Here is a 21,888-nt window from a genome sequence, read left to right on the forward strand (position 1 = left end):
ATAGTTTGTGATACTCGCAATATTCTATTCTACTTCTGGCCTTTTTGTGTTTAATGGGGCGATGAGGTAAAAGTTTTTCAGTGTGACAGATCTCTTTGTAAATATCGACAAGAGAAACTCGGAGTGGAGTGTAGTTGTGGTATCTTCGAGGCTTCTCTGAGATATACTCCATTTTTTTCATTGTCTCCTTCTCTTTATCCCGAGTTTGGTAGGGAAGGTTTGGCTTTGGAACGAGATCTCCAAGTCAGAAGTTCTCCTCCATGTTGATATACTTCTCTGCCTGCTCTTGTACATTATACATGGAAGTCGGGTGTCGCTTGGATATGGATTGGAAAAACGTCCATTCTCTAAGGCCGTTAACGAACCCATTATCACTGGTTCAAGAAGTAAGTTTTGTATTTCCAAGCAAGCTTTGTTGAATCTTTCTATATAATCTCAGAGTGCTTCACCAACCTCTTGTTTTACCCCTAAGAGATTTGGAGCATGTTTGACTTTATTCTTTTGAATTGAACATCGGGTCAGAAACTTCCTTACCAGGTCATCAAAGCAAGTCACTGACCTGGACGGTAAGTTATCAAACCATTTCATCACTGCTTTGGTCAGCGTTGTCGGGAAGGCCTTGCAATGAGTTACATCGGACTCATCAGCTAGGTACATCTGACTTTTGAGGGGATGTCTTGGGTCGATCATTCCATCGTAGAGATCCTTATCAGGACTTTTAAAGTTCCTGGGAATCCGTGCTCGCATGAATGCTTCAATGAATGGTCCTCCCCTCCAAGAGAACTTTTCTCTCTTTTGGCCCGAATTCTCCGATTTCTTAGGTCGACCTCTAATCTCAAGAGCTTTTCCTCCAGCTCTCTTTGTCGTCGTACCTCTTTTCGTAATTCCCTTTTTGCTTCTTGCTGTCCATTCAACTTTTGGCTCAAGTTGTTCTAATCGATCGCGATGCCCATGTACGAGTCCCAGTATCACCGTGGGATGAGGAGGTTCTTCATCTTCGGGTGGGTGGATCTCTGAATGGATCCGCCATGGTGGCGGGTTTCCTGATGTACCTTCTCTGTGGGGGGTACTTGTTCTTTCTCATGGTGGAGGTAACACAAGTGCTCAATTGTCGTTGTGAGGCTCCGGTTCCGATTCAGATGCCGTATAGCCATCTTCGAATTGATTGTCCACCATTCATAGGTGTAGACTTCCAGGTCTCCGGCAACGGTGCCAATATTTCGAGAATTACCTGAAACGATGATTAGGGCCAGAACGTGAGGTTCAGATTCCTTTTGAGGCAGCGTCCAACTTGTGTTGGTTCCGAGGAGCTGTCGTTTGAGTTCTTTGTGAGGAGGTAGAGGGTGGTACCTGCAAGAGACTCTAATGCTTAAGTTAGCAAAGACTTTAGGCAGGTTTTTTGTAGATTGGATTCTGAATATACCTGAGAGTGTTAGTGTATTTATAGTAGAAAAAATAACCACCTTTTTGGAGCAGTTCCACCGTAAGTGGTGGATAACAGTTCTCTTTTTCTAAGAAAGTTGTTAAGATCTCCCTTCGAGATAAGTGAAAAATATCTTAGGAGGTCGTTGTTTATTCAAATAAATAAGGTTGAACTGTTGTCATCGTGCCCAACCTCTATAAGGTCGAGTAGGAGTGGATGAGGCTATTTTTATTGGGGGACTTCTGTTCTTTTTGGGTTTGGTTTTATTTTTTGGGTCGGAGCATAAATAGTAATAAATTAGAACATAATATAAAAATTTAATTTACTTTTATTTTTTATTTAAATATATAATAATAAAATGTATAAATATGAAAAATTAATAAGAATAATTTATGTTCGTTTTCCTTGCTTTCCTTGGTCAGTTGGTTGCCATCTACCCAAAAAACAAGTCAAGAGCTTGCACACCCAGACCAGAACGCGTTTCAGCTGTGGCTACTCTCTTGATTCGGTAACACACCAAAACTTCGATTCTTTCCTTCTCTCTCAATTATTTTATTATTTTCTTCATTCTTTTTTTTTTCAAAATTTTCCTTAACAAGCACGAAAAGCAACAGCAATTGGATATAAGCAATATTAGTTCTTTGAAATTTATAAACCCTTCCGGTTTCTTAGGTTGTTTTGCATTTACGTACGAGGATTCCTTTCCCTCCGTGAAATTAAGGTACAAATAGTAAGAACCCTTCGCCCCCAATTTCTGTTAATCCGCATCCTGCATTATTCGATTCGGCATCAGCTGAGGAAGCAAAAGGAGCCCATTTTTCTTTAAGAAAAAAAATTCAAATAGTAAACTTTTCATCTTTCCTCTTTAGGGTATATGAAATTGCTTCTCTTAATTCATGTATGTGTGTGTGTTTATCGTGTTTGTTTCCATCGTTGTTGTGCACTTGTGCCCCGTATTGAAGTATCAGCTCAATTTTGGTTCATTATGTTGTTTTTACTGCGATTTAGTTGATCAATTTGATAAGCTTTTCATCTAGGGTTAGCAAAATTAGAGGGAATGAGGGAATGTTTTGGTGCTTGATGGATCATAGTAATGCTCAGCAGCCGAGTGATCAATAAAAAATATTTGCTTTTGTTTTGGGTCTAATTTAATATCTGGTATATTGATGATTATGGTCTTGAGCTTGCTGGTTTCTTAGAAAAGGTTCTGTTTTTGGCTGATAGGCTAGCCAATTATAAAGAGTCATATTGATGTCATCAAGAACACTGAGAAGAAGGCTCCATCATGGGGATGTTGGTGATAGAAGCAGGGCACACTACGAGAGTTCGGGATTGGATAATTTGAGTGAGCCCTTACTGGGTGACGATGAATCATATGGTAGTAGGAGGGTAAGAGATTCTTTGTGGTTATCTGTTTTGGTTTGGTTTTTATTCTAAATTCATTTGTTTAATCTGTTCTTAAATTGTGATTTTTTTTATTCTTATACAGACAAATGAACTTGATGATACTTGGGATGATGAGAGGAAGAAAGCACAGTTTCATTGGACATTCTTATTTTCGAACCTTATTGCGCAGTGGGCACAGTGGTTTGGTATGTGTATGATTTAGTTTTGACTTCCCTCATAGTTACAGCTAAGCCTCCATGATATGAATAATGAAGTGGTTTGTTGTTTCACATTGGTTAGCAAGAATCGCAATAATTGACTGTTTGTCACTGGCTTTTTTGTTAATAAGTAATTTGTTGTTTTAGTTATCTTCTCCAGTTAGGCAAATAGCTTATTCTCCCTTTATATGCCGAAGGACACATCCTTTTTACCATATTATTTTTTGCCCTTTATTCTCCCCTTTTTCGCCCTTTTTACTGTAGGAAACCCTGCATTTATGATGGCATATTTTTCTTGTGTTCACAGTTCATGAGTTCTATCCTAGATTTTTCTGGACATAATTTTGCACCACTTCTGGTTAAAGGGGATTAAAATCCCTTGCTTTTGTTGGGAATCGAGTAAAAATAAAGGCAATGAACATCCTTTTCCCCCTTAAAAGTCCTAATATTTATAGTAGCAGTTTATACAATTATTTTTAACTCCAAATTTCTATTATAATTAGAAGATTTAATTGACTGAATTGAGGAGGGTGACTGATAATAGGCTAGGAATGGAGTTTGGAGGCACGTAGTGGTTGTGTAGCATTACTTGAGTTTGAAATCTTATAAAGCAAAGAATAAAAAAATCTATGGTTTTCTTTATTATTTTATTATTTTCCTATTTTTATAGGATTATGATGATTTATCTTTCTATATTTCTAATAGCCCCATTTTAGTGCTTGGGGAAAACATATGAAGCTTTACTATGAAATAATAGACATTCGGTTGTATGCGTGCTTTCTGTAAAAATGAGCTTTTCTAGTGCACAGATGATTTAGTGATCTGTAACTAATTATTCATATTGCATTTGCAGCAAACATTGTACTAGGATCTGGATCACTTATCGGGCGTATTCTATCTTTACCTTCTACTGCTCTAAATGGGCCAAACAATAAGATGCATCCTCTTTCTCTTAGCTCTCTGCAGGTATGTGTAGTGTTATTGTATTTTGAATTATCATGTACTTATCGTTTTGTAAATCAAGTGATCAAGACCTTGATCCTTTGGCAAATAGATTCAAATGCTTTTGCTTTTGAATATTCTCTCTAAACCCCACATATTTTGGAATCCTAGGTGAAAATTCAATTGATAAACTATGAATTTAACAGACTTTTTTTTTATCATGCCTTTTGAATCAATGCCCACCAACCCCAACTTAGCCGACTGTTGTCATTTGAGAACTAAAGGGTGCCCAATACAGCACATCAATTAGGAGGTTCAGTAAGTGAAGAAGCTGCAGGATAATTAAGATAGCACAATTTGTCATTGTATATGTAGTCGACTCAATCTAATATGAAAAGATTGTCATTGTATATGCTTATATGGTCTCATCACTGGAGTTAGTTTGATATTGCGACTCAGTGTCTTGAATGTCTGAGGTATTATTTGTAAAGACGTAGGCGGGCAGTGGATGTTTATTTAGAACTGATTATGTGTATTTTGTTGAAATATTAATGTAAATTTTTCACATGATAAAAGCAAGCCTTAATAAATATATTCAAACTTATAATTCATCAGTATTTTGATTCCTTCATTGTCTTATTTTTGGAGTGTGCCTATCTTTTATATTAGTATATGTTGAAGAATGACATCTTATTGCATTTTGTAGAATTTTATCTATTGTTTGTAGTTATATATTATTTGTTATGTAACCTGTTGCTTATTGTTCTTTGTTATTTATTTCTTTTGTAGGAAGAAAGACTCAGAAATTTGAGGCACCGGCTTGAAGTGCCCTTTGATGGTTCCAAAACAGAGCACCAAGTATGTGGTTTAATGCAAGTTTTGTAATTTTGAAATCCATATTCTGAAATTCGCTACTATACCCCGCATTCTATCATGTCCAATTTTTTCTCTTGTTCTGATCCAATCTTCACTTTTATGCTACTGCTCAAGTTTGCTTTGCATGGCTTACTTAATAAACAGTCTTAATGTTGTTGATCTGCAATGTGGTGACAATAACTACTTGACGTGCAAATTCATGTTAATAAGGAAATGTTTAGGGAGAAATAGAAATATTTTAAATTGAGTTGCCTTATTGGATTAACCAATAGGTTGCAAAGAAAATTACTATCTGTTTCTTTGTTGCATGTCTATATTAGTACATTGATACCTAGTGCACATTATTTTAGAGAATCTATGGTATAAATAGAAACAAATATAATGAATGTCAGTAGTTCTTCTTTCCGTCTTGAATGATTGCTTCTTGTATCTCCCCCCACCAATAATGAAAAAAGAAAAACATAAACTTTTTTTGATTGAGATTAGGATTTCATTTTTTTCCTTGTTTCAGGATGCACTTAAACAATTATGGAAATTGGCTTACCCTGACAGGGAGCTTCCTTCACTTAAATCAGAGCTTTGGAAGGACATGGGATGGCAAGGCTCAGACCCTTCAACAGATTTTAGGTGTGTGATCAAAGCAATACATTGTACATTGGGAAATGGAGCTTTTTTTGGGGGTGGGGGGATGAGTATCGGTAAACATTATTCAGCAGTTATTTCACGCCATTTAGACTTTATTTGTTTATTTTTATGGGAAAGGCGATTTAGACTTTATTTGCTTCATAATGGAAGGTGCCTGAGAATATTTTGCACATCTTATATGTATTGATAGTTCCCAAATGTGTCACATCTCCAACAAAAGTTTCCTTGCTATCAATGTTTCTTCTACAGTCACTGTTTTATCCATTAATTTATTATGCAATAGTATCCTTCGACTTTGATTCATGTAGCCGACCTCATTTAGTGGAATAAGGCTTTGTTTTTGTTGTTAATCTTAGTTTTGTATTATGAATAACTGACTGTATACTATTTAACCATGGTCTGCAGGGGTGGAGGATTTATATCATTAGAGAATCTCATCTTTTTTGCCCTGAAGTACCCTGTAAGTTCTTCTACTGTATTTTCATTTTTGCATTCATCAACACATTGTCCTTGCGTGACTGGTAAACTATAATACATTATCAGTTCGGTTCTCCTTTAAATATTTATTTGACCTTTCTATGGACTTCTCTGCTCCATTCCAAAATTTTCCCCCGCGACCCCACCCTGCCATTTTTGTTAGGAGTGATTCATGGTCTCTTATTTACACGTTTGACTGTCTTGTGACTACCAATAAATGAGCACAAAACTTGACCCAGTGTGAAAACAAAGATAAGCTATTATATGAAAGCTTATTATTGTTTAGATTCAGCTCCATTATATTACCTCAAACCTCTGTTGTCAAACCTCAATATTTGTTTTCTTGATAGACAAATGATATTCATTCAAGTTAAGGAGGAAAATAATGAGGCTGTTATATTAGAGCAAATTCAATATAATTGTTCATTCTTCCATCTCATAAAATGAATCTGAAACTCGCTTAATAAAAATGCACTTAAAGATAACCAAAGAAAGCCAGTAAACACAATCTCTTCCTATATATAATGGCCTTAACAATGATTGCATTTTCCTCTAAACAGAACACTTTCAATGAGAACAACATAAGCAGTTCACTGTGCATGTTTAAAAATGACTTTCTGCATCTTCACTTTTTTGTGCAAGCACAGTAGGACTACTATTGTGTTACATACTTTATAAGCAGTGTGATTTTAGTTAGTCAAGTACATCTTTTCTTGCCACTGTTATAGGAATCATTTCAGAGACTATTGCATAAAAAAGATGGAGTCAGAGCAGAGTGGGAATATCCGTTTGCCGTGGCTGGAATCAATATTTCTTTTATGTTGGTGCAGATGTTGGATCTACAAGCAGGTAACATAAATTCTCCATTGATAAAAAACAATGGGTTTACTTTTATGGATGTAAGGTTTTAGGATCCAATCACAAGATGAGACTTGAGTATCACATCGAAAGTGGGATTCCTGGGAATTCTGGGTTACAAAGCCTTGGATTCTCCATTAGCTAGTTTTTCTAATGTGGTTGTATCTAACTTGATATGAAATCTTATTTACCATGCCACCTTTGAAAGATTTATTGATTCATTTATTTATAATTTTTATAAAGCCTTCAGGGATTTTAGTAAGTATAGGGTTTTCCTTAATTGTACTTGGTGTTGATATGTAATGTTATCTGAAGAAATATTTTCCTTGCAGGGTCTCCATCATCTTCATCAGGAATCCGTTTCCTAAAACTTCTTGAGGAGGATGAAATGGCATTTGATATGCTTTATTGTGTTGCCTTTCAAATGATGGATGCTCAATGGCTAGCAAAGCGTGCTACTTATATGGAATTCAATGTAATATATCATTAACTTTGTTTAAGTCCAAAGCTTAATTATTATATATTTTGGTTTTAACTTTTGCTTTGATATTCTTCTCATGCATTCATCTGTTTTTTTCATTTTGATTAGGATGTTTTGAAGTCCACGAGAACGCAGTTAGAGAGGGAGCTTGCTCTTGACGACATCTTCAGTGTCAAAGATTTACCTGCTTACAACATGTTGAGATGATGATTTACTATGCTCTTTTTTTTTTTTAAATTTACTTTTTAACATTTATCTTTCTCTCTTTTGTTTTCCCAAAGGGCATTGCCATTTTAGATGTACAGTGGTAAAAATCTTGAAAATTAAAGTTTAAGTGAGATAGCAAAATATCAGATTAATGTTTTTATGAATTAAGAATTAAGCAGATATGTATTATAATTTATAAAGCCTTAAAAAGTAGAAACACAGGTGTTCAGAAATTTCCGTTCTCAACAATTACTACGTTTTAACACAACGTATTCCTTCTCTGTGCCTATGATTCTTCAATTGCTTGCTTGAACTCGATTTTGCTTTATTTACTACTGTGTAAAATTTAATACTGTAAAAAATTGCTAAGAATGCTTGCTATTGACATTTATTTTTAGGTGATATTTAGCCAATCTTCTATGATATATATGAAGGTTATTGGAAGAATTATATTGAGTCATTATGGTTAAACAATAAACACTAATCCGGCCTTTAACATGAGTTTAATATACCAAATTAGTTAACTATGATAAGATCATCCGTGCAAATTCCAAGAGTTTCCAAAACAGTTGTGTTTTACAATTTTTACAATTTTCCAAACAACCCAAACCCTCTCTCTCTCCTCTCTCCCTCCCTCTCCGATGGCTTGCTCAATGGCTGAGTTGATGCTAGTAGCTCCATCTTTTCCGACTACGGCACCACCTCGATTTGTCCTTTTGCAAACTCTCCATCTCCTTCTCCGTTCGCCTCAAACTCTCTTCGTCCGACACTCTTTCTGATGTCACTCCCTCCGTATAACTTCCAACAACATTCAAACATGACATAGTGGATAGCCAACCCCGTATTTGTAAGAGGATTTGGTTAGAAATCACCGTAATCTTTTTTTATTATACATAAAATCCTGCTATTGACAACGTCATGTTACTAAATAATGCATGCATCTCTAATTAACACAAAATCTTGTGTACATGAACGTAGCAAAAAGATTTAACTTAAAATCTCATTTATAAGACTCAAAATTGAGAAATGCTTTTGTAGTCACCTGTTTTTTTAATATTTGAGACTCGTTGGTTCATGCAATTACTCTACGTGCATTCTTGGGCCTTCAAAATTCACACTAGGTCACTTCCAAGTTTCAATACGAATAAAATAAAATAAAAATTTAAATGAAAAAAAAAAATATAACTCCAATAATCCGTCTTACTATCTTAATTTAAAAATTATTAAAATATTTCTTTTTCGCTTATATATATATATATATATATATATATATATATATATATATATATATATATATATATATATATATATATATTACTTTACAAGAAGTTTATCTGTACAAATTAATTTTATTATGGAGGCAACGTCAGTGTAAGACGCGGATATGGAGAGGAGGGGAACTTTACTGGGCTGTGGTGTCAGGAACACAGTAATCAGATCCTGCGACTTACTGATAGAAACTCGGACCCTTCGATTTCTTGTAAATTAAAAAAAAATTCCTCTCAATCACAAATCGGACCCAGGGACTAGTATAACCAAATAAAAAAAAAACAAAGAAAACGCATCATCCGTTTTGTGAGGACATATCGCACGTCCGATTTCTTCTATGTGAATTTTGTATGCTACAAGCAAAACGGACCCTCTGATTTCTTACTACAAAATCTGAGCCAAAAGCTGTCCCACATTTCGGTATAGCACCCCCTCATTCCATAACCCGACACAACATCTGCCCCTCCACTATAACCAAAAAAATTAGCCGTTTATCTGAATAAAACAATTAGGACTATAATTATCAAAATTGAGCACCCCTAAACTACTTGTCGAATGTATATGTAATTGTTTCTTGATCATTGTCCAACGTAGACCATCTATTTACACGATTACGTGCTTTGAGTACCTGCAAGGTAACATTCATTATTTGATATCTTCATCAGACAAAAATAATATTGGTGGAAGTTTTGTAATTTAAAAGAATACCTGCTCGTCCCAATCAGTTTTGTAAGTGAATATAGTTAGCACTATGGTCTGAACGAACGTCCCAAACAACATTCCAATCCAAATCCCCTATAACATATCAAACAAATTGGATGATAAACTCATAAGAAATTCAAATAAAGAGTAACCTATACATGTAAGAATTTAAATTTTGATTTTCTTGTTTCAAGAAAAAAAATAAAACGAGAACAACTTGCCTTAACTTGCAAATGGATAATGCGGGCAAGTAAAACTCCTGTAGGAATTCCAATGATGTAGTAACATCCAATATTTACATATGCTACAATGCTTTGCCAACCTGCTCCAACCGCTACTCCTGATCAAATTATTAGAGACTAATTACATCCCAAATTAAGAGGACTTACATATTCAATTACTAACTAAGTTTCCTTTGTTCCATTACATCAAATTCGGACGGAAGCATCTTTTTAAAAACGTTGTCTTTACACATGAAAAATAGTACCTTTAATCAAAGGCAACACTTGTCACACATGCAATGTTTTTGGAGGATTGATTGTATGGCTGTTACATCTGATTTGAGACAATGCTTTTTTGCATCAAGTGAACTTTTTCTGTGGCAACCCTTGAAAAACATTCCTTTAATTTTCTATTAATAAAAAGCAAAGTTGAGTAAGGATTGTCTTAATATATCCAAAAAAACACTTGGCAACCACTTTATTACAACATTTTTTACGGATTGTCTTTTTAATTAACATGAGAACATGCATGAAGTATTATCTTTTCTAATATTTAAATCAATACTTATCTAAGTTTATTTAAAATTTTCTTTTTTTTATACTTAAAGCAACACCTTTTTAAATTATTTTAGGTTATTTTTTTGATATCTAAAATAATATTTTTTTTTAAGTTTTTTTGAATTGTATTCTTTTTTAATATCTAAATGAGCTACTTTTTTCATTATCTTTTATAATACCTAAAACAACACTTGTTTAAATGTATTTGAGATTGTCTTTTTCTGACACCTAAAACAACACCTTTTTAAATTATTCTTAGGTCGTCTTTTTAATGTCTAAAATAACACTTTCTGAATTTTCTTAAACTGTGTCTCTTGTTTTTTTTAATATCTAAAGCAACTCTACATTGTGTTCCTTTTATGGAATCTATCTTAAAATAAAAATATTGAAAAAAAATTGTAAATATGAATGTACAATATCTGCAGACATGTTTTAGTACAAAATTCTCATATAAACCAAATTGATAAGTAATTAAAATTCCATTATTCCAGTATACCTCAATTTTTCTTTCTCTTAAATCACATTATTTTTTCCCCTATCTTATTTAACGCTAAGTGTATATTAAAATATCAGTACCTCGTATACTTGTTCATATCTGAATATGAGCTGGTCCATATAGTATGTACATAAAGCATAGTTTTGATAAATTATTTCATGTTACAAATTTTCAATTTAGTATGAATATATATGAAACATATGAAATTTTAAAAATAATACCTGAGAGTACAGGTTGAACGCTGTTTAGCAATATAGAGATTGCCAAGAAAGGTGACAAATCTCCAACTGCAGCTGCCACATCTTCATTTGATGTAAATATGTAAGCAAGTCTTTCCCGAAAGAATAGGAAAAATATGAACAGAAGGAACCCAATGGTGAATGACGTAAGCACCGTCACCACAATGGAAAATTTTGCACCTTTCGAGCTCCCTCTTCCAAGCTCATTTGATACTCGAACACTTCAATAATATATTAGCTTTGTTAGATGTATACTTTCTATGCTTGACATAATATCAAAATTTAAAATGATTAAATGATTTGGAGAAGTTCAATTACGTTATTCCCAAACAATTATTTTAGCATAAAACAAAAAAAAAAAGACTTGTTCATAATTCACGCTTCAAGCAATAAAACGAGGCTCTTGTATCAGAGTGTTGTTGTGTATTAAATATATAACTATTTATTTATTTTTTCTAAGCATTTAAGTTTTTACAATAAAAATTTCAAGATAAGAATATATATAGTTAGTTGTGTCCTACAATATAATCCTATTATAGGTGAAAAAGGGTTGAACTTTAAGGGGTTTGCAAAATATTTTCTATTTTCATTGTTTTTATTTACTAATTTTTTTTGTTTTTATATTTTCAAAACTTACAAAATGCATTCGTGGTTTGTTTTCAAATAAAAAACCCATAAAATTATATTTGATTGATCTTCTATCAAAATATTATTTAATTTTCATAATCAATTACGTTGCTTTTTTTGTTTTAGATAACATCACTCCTTTTAAGCATCTCTATAATACTTCACCGGACTATAGTTTGCTTAAGGTCTTTGTTGTGTTTTTATTTTGTTCTCCTTCAACTCCATGAACATAATAAACTTGAATTTTGGACTCGCCTATATATGTTGTTTCCTTGATTATGACATTGAACCTTGTTATCATTGTTGGGATCCTATCTTTCACCAAAATTTGCATATCTCATCATGTTGTATTTTGAGAACATCATATATTTTCTAATTTTTTCTCCTTTCAATCTATTTTTCCTACCCATTCACCTTTTTTCTTATTAATTATAGTGTTGATCTTTTTTCTAGTGATGATAATATAGGTACTGTAACAAGTTCTCACCTCCTGAGCCTCCTATTCCTGCGCGTTTTACTGTTCCTGATAATCCAAGCTCGAACAATGCTCTTGCTCCTATAGTCCTTCCTCCTACGTCCACTTGTAGTATTAGGGTACAAAATCCACCTACACGTCTTCTTAATTATCATTGTTTTGTTACTATCCTTCGCATTCATGGACCTAGGTCATACAAAGAAGCCTCTATAAATCCAAATTAGCGACAAGCAATGCAAAAAGAAATATGGACATTAGATAAAGTACATACTTGGGACTTAGTTGATCTTCCTTTTGATCAGAAAGTTGTGGGCAGCATAAGGGTATACAAATCAAGACTCACTCCGATAGCTCTATTGATTAGTATAAAGCTTGTTTTGTTGCTTAAGGATACACTCAAGAGTATAGTATCAATTTTGAAGAGACTTTTGCTCCTATTCTTTGACTTACATCTGTTCGATCTTTTCTTGTAACTGCTGCCGTTTGCAAATCATCTCTAAGTCAGATGAATGTGAAAAGTGTTTTTCTCAAGGATGACTTGAAAAAGAAAGTGTATATAAAATCTCTTTTGGGATATTCTTGTTCTGCTAACAATATTTGTCTCATTCGCAAGGCACTCTATAGTCTTAAGCAAGCTCGTTGAGAATAGTTTGAAAAGTTTAGCAATACTTTCCGCAATCTCGATTTTACTTGCAGTCCTCATGAGAATGCCCTTTTTGTTTGTAAGAGTGACAAGGGTGTTGTTCTCCTGCTATTACATGTTGATAACATGATCATTATTGGAGATGATGTTGAAGGCATCATTGATCTTAAAGCAAGTTTCACCACCACTTTGAGATGAACGACCTTGGATCTCTTAGTTATTTTCTTGGTCTTGAAGTTATCTCGTCAATTGATGACATCTATCTTTCTCAAGCTAGCAAAGTATGCATATAATCTTCTTGCTAGGGTTGGGATAATTGATAGTCACACATAATCTACTCATCTTAAGCCTAATGCTCACTTTACTCCTATGGATAGAAATACTTTGGATAATCTCACTCTCTATATACAGTTGATTGGTGGACTTATCTACCCACCTGTTACTCAACCAGATATTGCCTATATTGTTCGTGTTGTTAGCCAGTTTTATGAGCACCACGGACTACTTATTATGGCGTTGCTCTTCGGATTCTTTGCTATATCAAAGGTACTATGTTTCAGGGTCTTCATTTTTTCGCTCAATCTTCTTTAATTCTTCAAGCATATTTCGATACTGATTGGCTAGGTGATCCCATTGATTACCATTCTGCTACTAGTTATTTTTTGTTTCTTGATGAATCTATAATCTCCTGGTGTGCCAAGAAATAAACTTTTATCGTTTGATCAAGTACAGAAGTAAAATATCATACTCTGGCTAACACTTTTGTTAAAATCGTTGTAATTCATTAGCTTTTTGAAGATTTAAGAGTTACTTAGCCTTCTCCTACTAATCTCTATTGTGATAACAGAAGTGATTCAGATTGCCCATAATGATATCTTTCATGAGTGCACCGAACACATTGAAAACAGCTATCATTTTGTATGACAATAACTTTTCATTGGTGCTATTCGTCTAATCGCTATTGAAGTTATGGACTAGACAACTAATATTTTTACCAAAGCTCATCATCCTACTAATCTTTGAAATTTATTGTCCAAACTCAAGATGATTTGCTTAATTTTCACTTGAATTTGAGAGAGATATTAAAATATAATATATGGTTAGTGGATTAAGTTAAATGTTTAGTAGAGTTATTAGTAATTTATTAGTATATATATGTATCAATCGTTGTATCAAAACACATTTCTTTCTCTCTCTGTGTTTATAACATATTGAATGCATGAACATCACCTGGCTGCAGCCATGAATCCAAGAGAAATCATCATTTCCCATCCATTGATATTGAGGCTGAAAATAATAAACTTTAATATATTTAGTTGGACAGGTTATAGTCTATTGTCAAGACATAAGAAGGAAAAATGTAGAAGTAGTAAAGTGAAAATGCATATGAAATATTACCATATGGATAAAGCATCGATTTCAACCTCTGCATTTTCCACGCTACCTGTCAAAAGAACTAATATTGTGTTGTACCACAGCTCGAGACTGTAAATTGTACCATAATTTAAGTTAGCATGCATGCCTTCGATTATTCTTTCCCACACATTTACTTTCTTTTAATTTACAATACTACCAAATCTACTTATATACTCAATTTTCTATTCTAACCTTAAATATATCATCTTCAATATATGTAGTCACATGTATTTTTGTGTATATATACACCTTGAAGACAAAAATAAAAATGTGATTTATTTCTGTAATATTCAATGGTCATTTTCCTCATTTTTTAAGTCATCATTGTCCCACACTTTAAGTGTATTCTATAATTAGTGTAGAATTATTATATATCTATACTTTTTGCTGTTGCCAAATATTTAAAGCAGGTACTTTTTCAAGGAGCAAATTGCTGATGATAATGAGATTTTTTTAGGGACGAAAAATTTTTTTACTATATTTTCAACGACTTTGAATTAGATACTAATTATGTTAGTTCTATAAATTATATTTTTATTTGTTGTAAAGAACAAAACTTTTAGCTTTGGAACGCTTTTTATACACATTTTTCATGAGTAACTCCGGTTAAATACTTAGGAAGTGTTTAGACCGATAGGATAGAAATAGACAGTGATAAAAAAAAAACACACAAACACAAAAAAAGTGTAAAAATGTTTGGGAACCAAAATATTTCAGCATAATGAGCCATAACTTTCCAAAATTGAGTTTATTTATATCATCATTATATATATTGAATTTTTACCACACTCGCTTATCACACAACTTATCCCAGATTTCATTCTTCCCGCATATTAATCATAGTATATCCCTAATTATTAAGAGGTAATGTATCACATATTAATGATATCTAATATAATTTAATTTTTGTATATATTATTACAATAAAGACTAATCATAATAATACTGTTTAATTAACATTAATTTTAATTTATTTTATTTTGTAACCACTCACCATTTCATTGATTCACCTCATTCCACTTCATTCACAAGAAAAAAAAATCAACTTTGAAATTTTATCACTGGCATAATAAGGCACGGTTAAAGCAATTGAAAGCTTGATGCATCAATTAGCCGGACAGAGAAATAAGATTTGCAATTGAGAGTGTTTTATAAATTGAACCAATACGTGCATGCTATACTCTTGAAGCTTTTTGAGTCTTATTTCGGGTGGATTAAGCCAAATAATTCACAACCAACCACTACAAGAAAAATGTTGAGTACCGTCAAATTTACCATTGGATGTTAGTGGCGAGTTTTCCATCGTCGAATTTGGCGATAAATTCATCACTTTAAAATATTACCGTCGGAATTGTTGTTCCAACGATAATGTTGACGGTAATATTTTGAGGAGAAAAATAAAGAAATTTTGGCACGCTTACTACCGTTGGATTTATCGGCGGGTAGATCCGATGGTAATGTTATTTAGTGAAACGTTGCATTTTAGGTACACGAAAGACATTACTGTCGGATCAATCTGATGGTAAATTTGGGGCTAAATTCAAATGCAAAGCCCTTCCCCCTCACTTGTTCGATGCTGCTCTCTCTCTCTCTCTCTCTCTCTCTCTCTCTCTCTCTCTCTCTCTCTCTCCTCTCCTTGTCTGCTCACACTTCTGAGGGCAACAGTCTCCATGGCCATCGCCGGAGCTTGTCGCTGATGTCGCCACTGTACCTTGAGCACCCGCTGTCATTGCCACTACACATGCTCATCAAATCTACTGCTACTGTTGTCCCCATCACATCCTCTTCCACGGTTGTTGCTCATGTCACCATCACCGCCGCCGCTATCACCACGATATTAAAGAGAGACTGTAGCCACTATCATTAGATTGGTTTGTTAGTATAGTTATTATATTTTTTCATATTACTTTGTGAGTTTAACATTTTGTTAGGGTTGTTGTTAATTTAGTGGTTAAATTTACTTAATGAAGTATGTTATTAGGAGTTGTTGTGTTAATTTAATGTAAGTAAAAATTAAATTTGTCATGTCTCTTATTAGTTTGGTTGAATTAAGAATTAGGTTTTAATTGATTAGAATAATGACTTTTACCTCTTCTTTGAAATTAGTTTTCGAATTAGTTTCATCTTGTAAATTTCATAAGTAATCCTTTTTATTAGGACGATGCTATTTTCTTTGAGCTCAGTTGGAGTTTTCTTTTTTGTTGTTTGTGCAGTAATATTTCAGATTAGTTTTCTATCTCTGAATATAATTAATTGTTTAAATTTTATGTTTGACTTACTTTTCCCAAGATAGAGTTTTAGGACGAAAGTAGGAGAAGATCACCTTCTCAAAACCCTTGTTAGCTGGAAAATTGTGGAGTTATAAGGGGTTCCACACTAGAACTGTTAGGATTTGATGTTTTATTGAATTCTTATATAAAAATTGTTGTATTGGTTTGATGGATGTCGCTGAATTAAGGAGAAATTATACCAAATTATCGTTTAAATTATTTAAAACGTGTTTAGTTTGTCAGAGATAACTGTATTCGGCGGAAAATTCTAATTATAGGGGATACTCTGCCAAAATTTCTAAAAAATTTAATGATTTCTGTTGTTCGTTGAATTCTAGGATGTGTATTTTGATATGATTTCAAGTCATCGTCTATGGATGTATGAGAGGGATAACAATGGCCGGAGGGTTAAAAACCCAAATTTTTTGAGGGGGTTGACACGTTTGTCACGCATGTTTCTAGCATAGAACCGTTTATGTCTGAAGGAATTTCTAGGTATCTATGTCAAAAGTGTCGGCTGACTAAGTGGTTAGGACCTACAGAAACAATGTTTTACCTCTACCGTAACGGGTTCAAGGATGGGTATTGGATGTGGACGAAACACAGAGAAGTGGAAGAGCAGGGAAATAACCTGAAAGCACAAAGACTATGATATAACTGAAGTTAATGTAACCAGGAAATATAGGCACTATGATCCTTTTATACTACCTCAAAATGCACGACAGGTATACTATTTGTTTTATCTGGGTTCATGCAAGTCTAATTAGGTAGTTGTGGTTAAGATTACATCAAGAGGTCGCATCAAATTTGATGATAAGATAGAGGGTCAGAAACCTTACCAAATTGATGACCCAACTCCTTCGAAAACGGTGTTTGATACCGGTGAGCCAATCTCCCTTAGGTTTGTTATTATAGTTGATAACATCATTGACCTTGGACTAGATACTGGCACACTTCCAGCAAAGGACGACGATCTTCAAGAAGAAGATGGGGTCGATGGTGAAAAAGAAGAGGAAAACGAGTTTGATGATAATTAGGAAACTGCATTGGAAGAGGAGGATGGTGAACCAGAAGAAGAAGATGATGAATCTGATTAGGGTTAATGTAAACATAATTCTGTAATATGTATTTCTTTAAAAACCTAATTGTATTTGTAATATATATTTCAGTAACTGTGAGCATAGTTCTGTAAATGTACAATAGTTAACATTGTTTCAGATATTTTAGTTACCATCATTTAGTATTTGTAATTTATATTTTTCGTACTTCACATCAGGTTTGAAGCACTATTTTAATTGTTAATTATCAGGATACACTAGAGATGGACGAAAAAAGATAATTTAAAAAATGAAAATGCTACCACAGGAATTATTGTCGAAAATTTTCAACAGTAACATTATTTTAAAAAAAATTCAAAAAACCATTTCTGTCAGCATTGCCGTCGGATGAATCCGTTAGTAATATAGCGGAAAAATGAACGATGTGGCGCCAATGTTACCGTCGAAAATTTTCGACGGTAATGTCCAACACAATCCATTTTCATACTAACTATATTCCGTTGTAGAATATGGCGGTAATTACCGTCGACGGTAAACTTTTACCGGTGAGGTTTATATCGTCCGATTATTTCTGACGGTAAATCCAACGATAATAAACTTATCGTTGAAAATTTTTTTTTCGACGATAAATTCGACGGTACTCAATGTTTTTCTTATAGTGAATTGTAATTCTTTTTTTTTATATATAGTATGGCATTTGAATTCGATCTTAACACAGTGTCTATGTCAGAAAAAGTTGAAGAAGTTGAACAACAAAGAGACTCAGTCAATGCGGTTGTTCACAGTCAAGTAATTTTTGATAGTATGAAAAAATCATACTATCTTTGATGAGGTATGAGATATCATTTGTAGGTTCGTGATTATGCTATCCATAAGTTCATACGCATAACATCAACAATTACATGCATCTAACATCCAAAAATTAAATTAATGTTTATTAGTTATTACATCCATACACATATATTTTTTAGTTATTGCATAAGTAACTATCGAGTTAACACAATGTTTTTAAATTTTACCGTAATTGGATTTGAAAAAAATGTCAAATACTTAAATAAATTTATTCAATTAATAAATTTACTCATAACATCCATAATTTCATACATATAACATCCATAATTTCATATTAATAACATCTATAATTTCGCACTCATAATATTCATAATTTCATACGTATGATGTCCATAATTAATAAATCTTTATAATTAATATTACCAAATTTTAAACTATGTATATTATTGTATTCTTCAAATTATCTCATACGTGCACTAAAAATAGATCATGATTTTAATTATTTTAATTTTTTATTTAATATTTATATGTATGCTTATTTATTGATTTTAATATCATGAGTTAATAATTACTTTTAAAAAATTTATTTTTTAATTTTTGTTTATTTTTCATTCTTTATTTTTCATTTTCTAATAGTCTATATGTAAAATATGAGTTGTATAGTAGAAGTTGTTAAAATTTTCTAAGTTAATATCCATAATTTTATATGTATAACATTTATAATTTTAAACACATAATATCTATAATCAATGAATTAGTGTTAATTTATTATTTATTATTTTATTTTGTAGGTCAAAAACTAATAATTTTAGAAGTTTATGATTTTCAATAAATAGAGACTAATCAAATTTAAGATGTTTTTATTTTTTATAAAATGTATTAAGGTGATTTGAGATTTTTTAGGAGTAAAAATATCATAATTTAAATTTTGTATTTGGGGAAAAAGTTATAGAATTTTGAATCTAAAAATGAAAGAGAATTTTTTGAGATTTGGTTCATATTAAATTTGGAATTGACTTTTAGTGTAATTAAATGAGAGAAGATAATTATAGGAAGAAATTAATTATGTCAATTAAGTTATGATGAGAGTGATTTACATTATCGGTGCATATATTATTAATCATATATTTTTATTTATTGTCTATAATATTTTGACTACCTAGCATTGCTTGACTTTAAATACTTTATTTGATATTAAATATGATTATGTTCTATGTAAAATATTTGCTTTTTTTGTTTTAATTCCTATACATTTTTATTATTTTTATTTTAATCCTATAAATATTAAAAACTGTTAATATCAATTTTCGGTTAGTGTATTCCATTAAATGTTACATTTAACTTTCATATCTAAATGTAATAGAACAATTCTTTTTTATTTTTACTTACTAAATAAAAAATAAAAGTTTTTATAAAATCTAAAAAAGTTATTTTACAAGAATAAAAAGTTTATTTAAATTTTTTTTAATTTATCAGAATGTGAAAGTTAACTATCCTATTTAATAATTAATTATGTTAGATATATATTAAAATTAATTATTAATGTAGAATATGTATTGAAATATAAAATATGTATTAAAAATAAATTAAATTATATATAAATTTATATAAAAATATATAATAATGACTGATTTTAATAACTAATTTTGATGTAAAAATATTTTTGTTTATTAATATAAAGGGAAGTTGAAATAAGTTAAATATATACTAAAATAAGTTATTAGCGTAGAATATGAATTAAAATATAAAATATGTATTAAAAATAAATTAAGCTATATATAAATATATATAAAAATATATAATAATGATTGATTTTAGTAATTTATTTTAATATAAAAATAATTTTTTTGTTTAACAGTATAAAGAGGAGTTGAAGTTGAAGGAAGAGAAAGGTAGAAGGCTCACCACAACATAGCACCAGAAGAAAGAGAAATCTTAGCAACAGGCCATAGATCTCTGAATGCCAAGAAAGAGAATCCCTTCCATGTCTCGGGGCACCAACCACAGGTAATGAAGACAACTTGACCAATGTTGGGAATCCAATACGCCAAACATGTTGAACTCATTGCGCCCAGAATCCCCAGCTTCAACTTCACCGTCAAAAGCCATGACAGTAGCGTATGAAACAGGAGCGAGAAGACGGCTAAGAAGGAAATGATGGTGTTCTTGCTCTGAGATTGGAGGAATGCCTGCGTTGTAAAGGAAACAATGAAGGCGAACACGACGGGGATTGAGCAGAGCGAAATGGTGCCGGCTAGTCGCGCAATGGTTTGGTCTTGGCGCAAGAGAATCAAGATTGGGGTGGTGAAGATGAAGATGGGAACAAGTATGAGTGCTGTTAAAAAGAGAAGTATCCATGATTTTTGCAGAAAGAGTCCCATTCTGCTGTATTGTTTTGCACCGTATGCTTGTCCACAAAGTGTTGACAGTGCACTCGCCATTCCTAACTATCAATTCACATATCCAACACTATCAGTTAATTATTATATTTACAAATAAATATCATTTTATTAAAAATTTTTTTGAGAATCAACATTGTAGACAACATTTAATAATCAATACAGAAAAATATATAAAACTTTTAAAATTAAGAATATTTGAAACTCAATTTGTATAAGCAAGTTTGTATAACTAAATTCAAATCACTAGTCTGATAACCCAAAATTTGTCAGCTCATACTATTAAAAATTTAAAATAAAGTTTTTGAAATGTCAGGACAAAAAGAAAAAAATCGTTGCCCACAAAGCTCAAACTTTTAAAATTAAGAATATTTGAAACTCAAATAAAAAAATATTTAAAATTCAAACTCAATAAAAACTCATTTTTAGTGAATTTTACAATAAATTTATGGGTTCTTCCTTTTTATTTTTGGTCAAGTTATAGGGGAGGCTCAAATTCAAAATCTCTCATTTGGAGAAGGGAATATATGTTATTTGAATTACGGTTTAAAGCTCAAATTTATACACACACCCGGCTGTTGAATTATGAAAAAAAAAATTTACTTGAACTATTCAAGTGATTTTTAATAAAATAAAATCTAGTGATAAACATTAAGTTCAAATATAAACAATGTATGGTATAAAAACAAAAAAGAGTTACAAGAGAATTAAAATGTGATTGTTAACTACGTATTGATTAAAAAAAATCTATTCATAAAATTTACCTTTTCGTTTTGCATTCCAGTTAACAGGTTTTAAATTAATGATAGCTAGCTGAAAGTTAATTAATTCCATTATATTGATAAAAAAAAAAAAGAAAAAGAAAAAAGGAATGAAGAGTGGAAATTTTGTGAATATTTACCAGAATGCCATTGGCAAACCTAACGACGATAGTGAATACAAGTGCAAAGGCAGCTAGTTCCTTTGATCCAACATGACCAATAAATGCTTGGCTAATTATATTGATCCCAAACGTTGAAAATCTTGTGAATATGGCTGGGAATGCCACAACCCACATTGCCTTGCTCTCCTTCCATGTCTTCTTCATTAATGTCAATTCCTCCTCCTCTTCTTCTTCGTCTTCTTGGGGATTATCATTATTATTATTATTGCTAATAATGGATCTGATATTCTTGTACTTAATTGTGGGGGTTAACCAGTTAAGCAAGAG

General features: G+C 32.1%; 2 protein-coding genes across 4 annotated transcripts; one reads left to right on the forward strand and one right to left on the reverse strand.

Annotated features, from left to right (window-relative positions):
- Window positions 1–1,829: 1,829 nt before the first annotated feature.
- LOC130932917 (uncharacterized) lies at window positions 1,830–7,762 on the forward strand. Of its 3 annotated transcripts, none has more exons than XM_057862375.1 (11): window positions 1,839–1,931; window positions 2,096–2,144; window positions 2,648–2,812; window positions 2,913–3,015; window positions 3,881–3,993; window positions 4,759–4,827; window positions 5,357–5,472; window positions 5,896–5,950; window positions 6,696–6,816; window positions 7,158–7,300; window positions 7,415–7,762. In XM_057862375.1, exons 3-11 carry the CDS (start codon window positions 2,675–2,677, stop codon window positions 7,511–7,513), a joined length of 957 nt encoding a protein of 318 aa, XP_057718358.1. In that variant the 5' UTR covers window positions 1,839–1,931; window positions 2,096–2,144; window positions 2,648–2,674; the 3' UTR covers window positions 7,514–7,762. The 3 variants fall into 3 exon arrangements, with proteins under 3 accessions (XP_057718359.1, XP_057718358.1, XP_057718360.1); XM_057862377.1 differs by having other exon boundaries at window positions 1,854–1,931; window positions 2,096–2,266; XM_057862376.1 differs by lacking the exon at window positions 2,096–2,144 and having other exon boundaries at window positions 1,830–1,931; window positions 7,415–7,761.
- Window positions 7,763–9,135: 1,373 nt separating this feature from the next.
- On the reverse strand, window positions 9,136–21,792 carry LOC130934389 (protein DETOXIFICATION 21-like). Its single transcript, XM_057863967.1, has 9 exons — window positions 21,580–21,792; window positions 20,185–20,726; window positions 14,142–14,228; window positions 13,974–14,030; window positions 10,981–11,219; window positions 9,706–9,824; window positions 9,491–9,577; window positions 9,331–9,410; window positions 9,136–9,250 (listed from the first exon to the last, which is right to left on the reverse strand). The coding sequence occupies exons 1-9, from the start codon at window positions 21,763–21,765 to the stop codon at window positions 9,136–9,138; spliced, it is 1,512 nt and encodes a 503-aa protein (XP_057719950.1). The 5' UTR covers window positions 21,766–21,792.
- Between the last annotated feature and the right edge of the window lie 96 nt (window positions 21,793–21,888).

The sequence above is a fragment of the Arachis stenosperma genome, chromosome 6, assembly GCF_014773155.1.
Source record: "Arachis stenosperma cultivar V10309 chromosome 6, arast.V10309.gnm1.PFL2, whole genome shotgun sequence".
Taxonomy (NCBI): Eukaryota; Viridiplantae; Streptophyta; class Magnoliopsida; order Fabales; family Fabaceae; genus Arachis; species Arachis stenosperma.

Excerpts from the sequence above, each read along its gene's own strand:
- LOC130932917 (XM_057862376.1), top strand. The coding sequence starts at position 2,675 with ATGTCATCAAGAACACTGAGAAGAAGGCTCCATCATGGGGATGTTGGT. Across the intron at positions 3,994-4,758 it reads TTTCTCTTAGCTCTCTGCAG|GAAGAAAGACTCAGAAATTT; the intron begins GTATGTGTAGTG and ends TTTCTTTTGTAG. Across the intron at positions 5,473-5,895 it reads GACCCTTCAACAGATTTTAG|GGGTGGAGGATTTATATCAT; the intron begins GTGTGTGATCAA and ends CATGGTCTGCAG.
- LOC130934389 (XM_057863967.1), bottom strand. The coding sequence starts at position 21,765 with ATGAAGAAGACATGGAAGGAGAGCAAGGCAATGTGGGTTGTGGCATTC. Across the intron at positions 14,031-14,141 it reads ATCGATGCTTTATCCATATG|CCTCAATATCAATGGATGGG; the intron begins GTAATATTTCAT and ends TATTATTTTCAG. Across the intron at positions 9,578-9,705 it reads TTATCCATTTGCAAGTTAAG|GGGATTTGGATTGGAATGTT; the intron begins GCAAGTTGTTCT and ends GATATGTTATAG.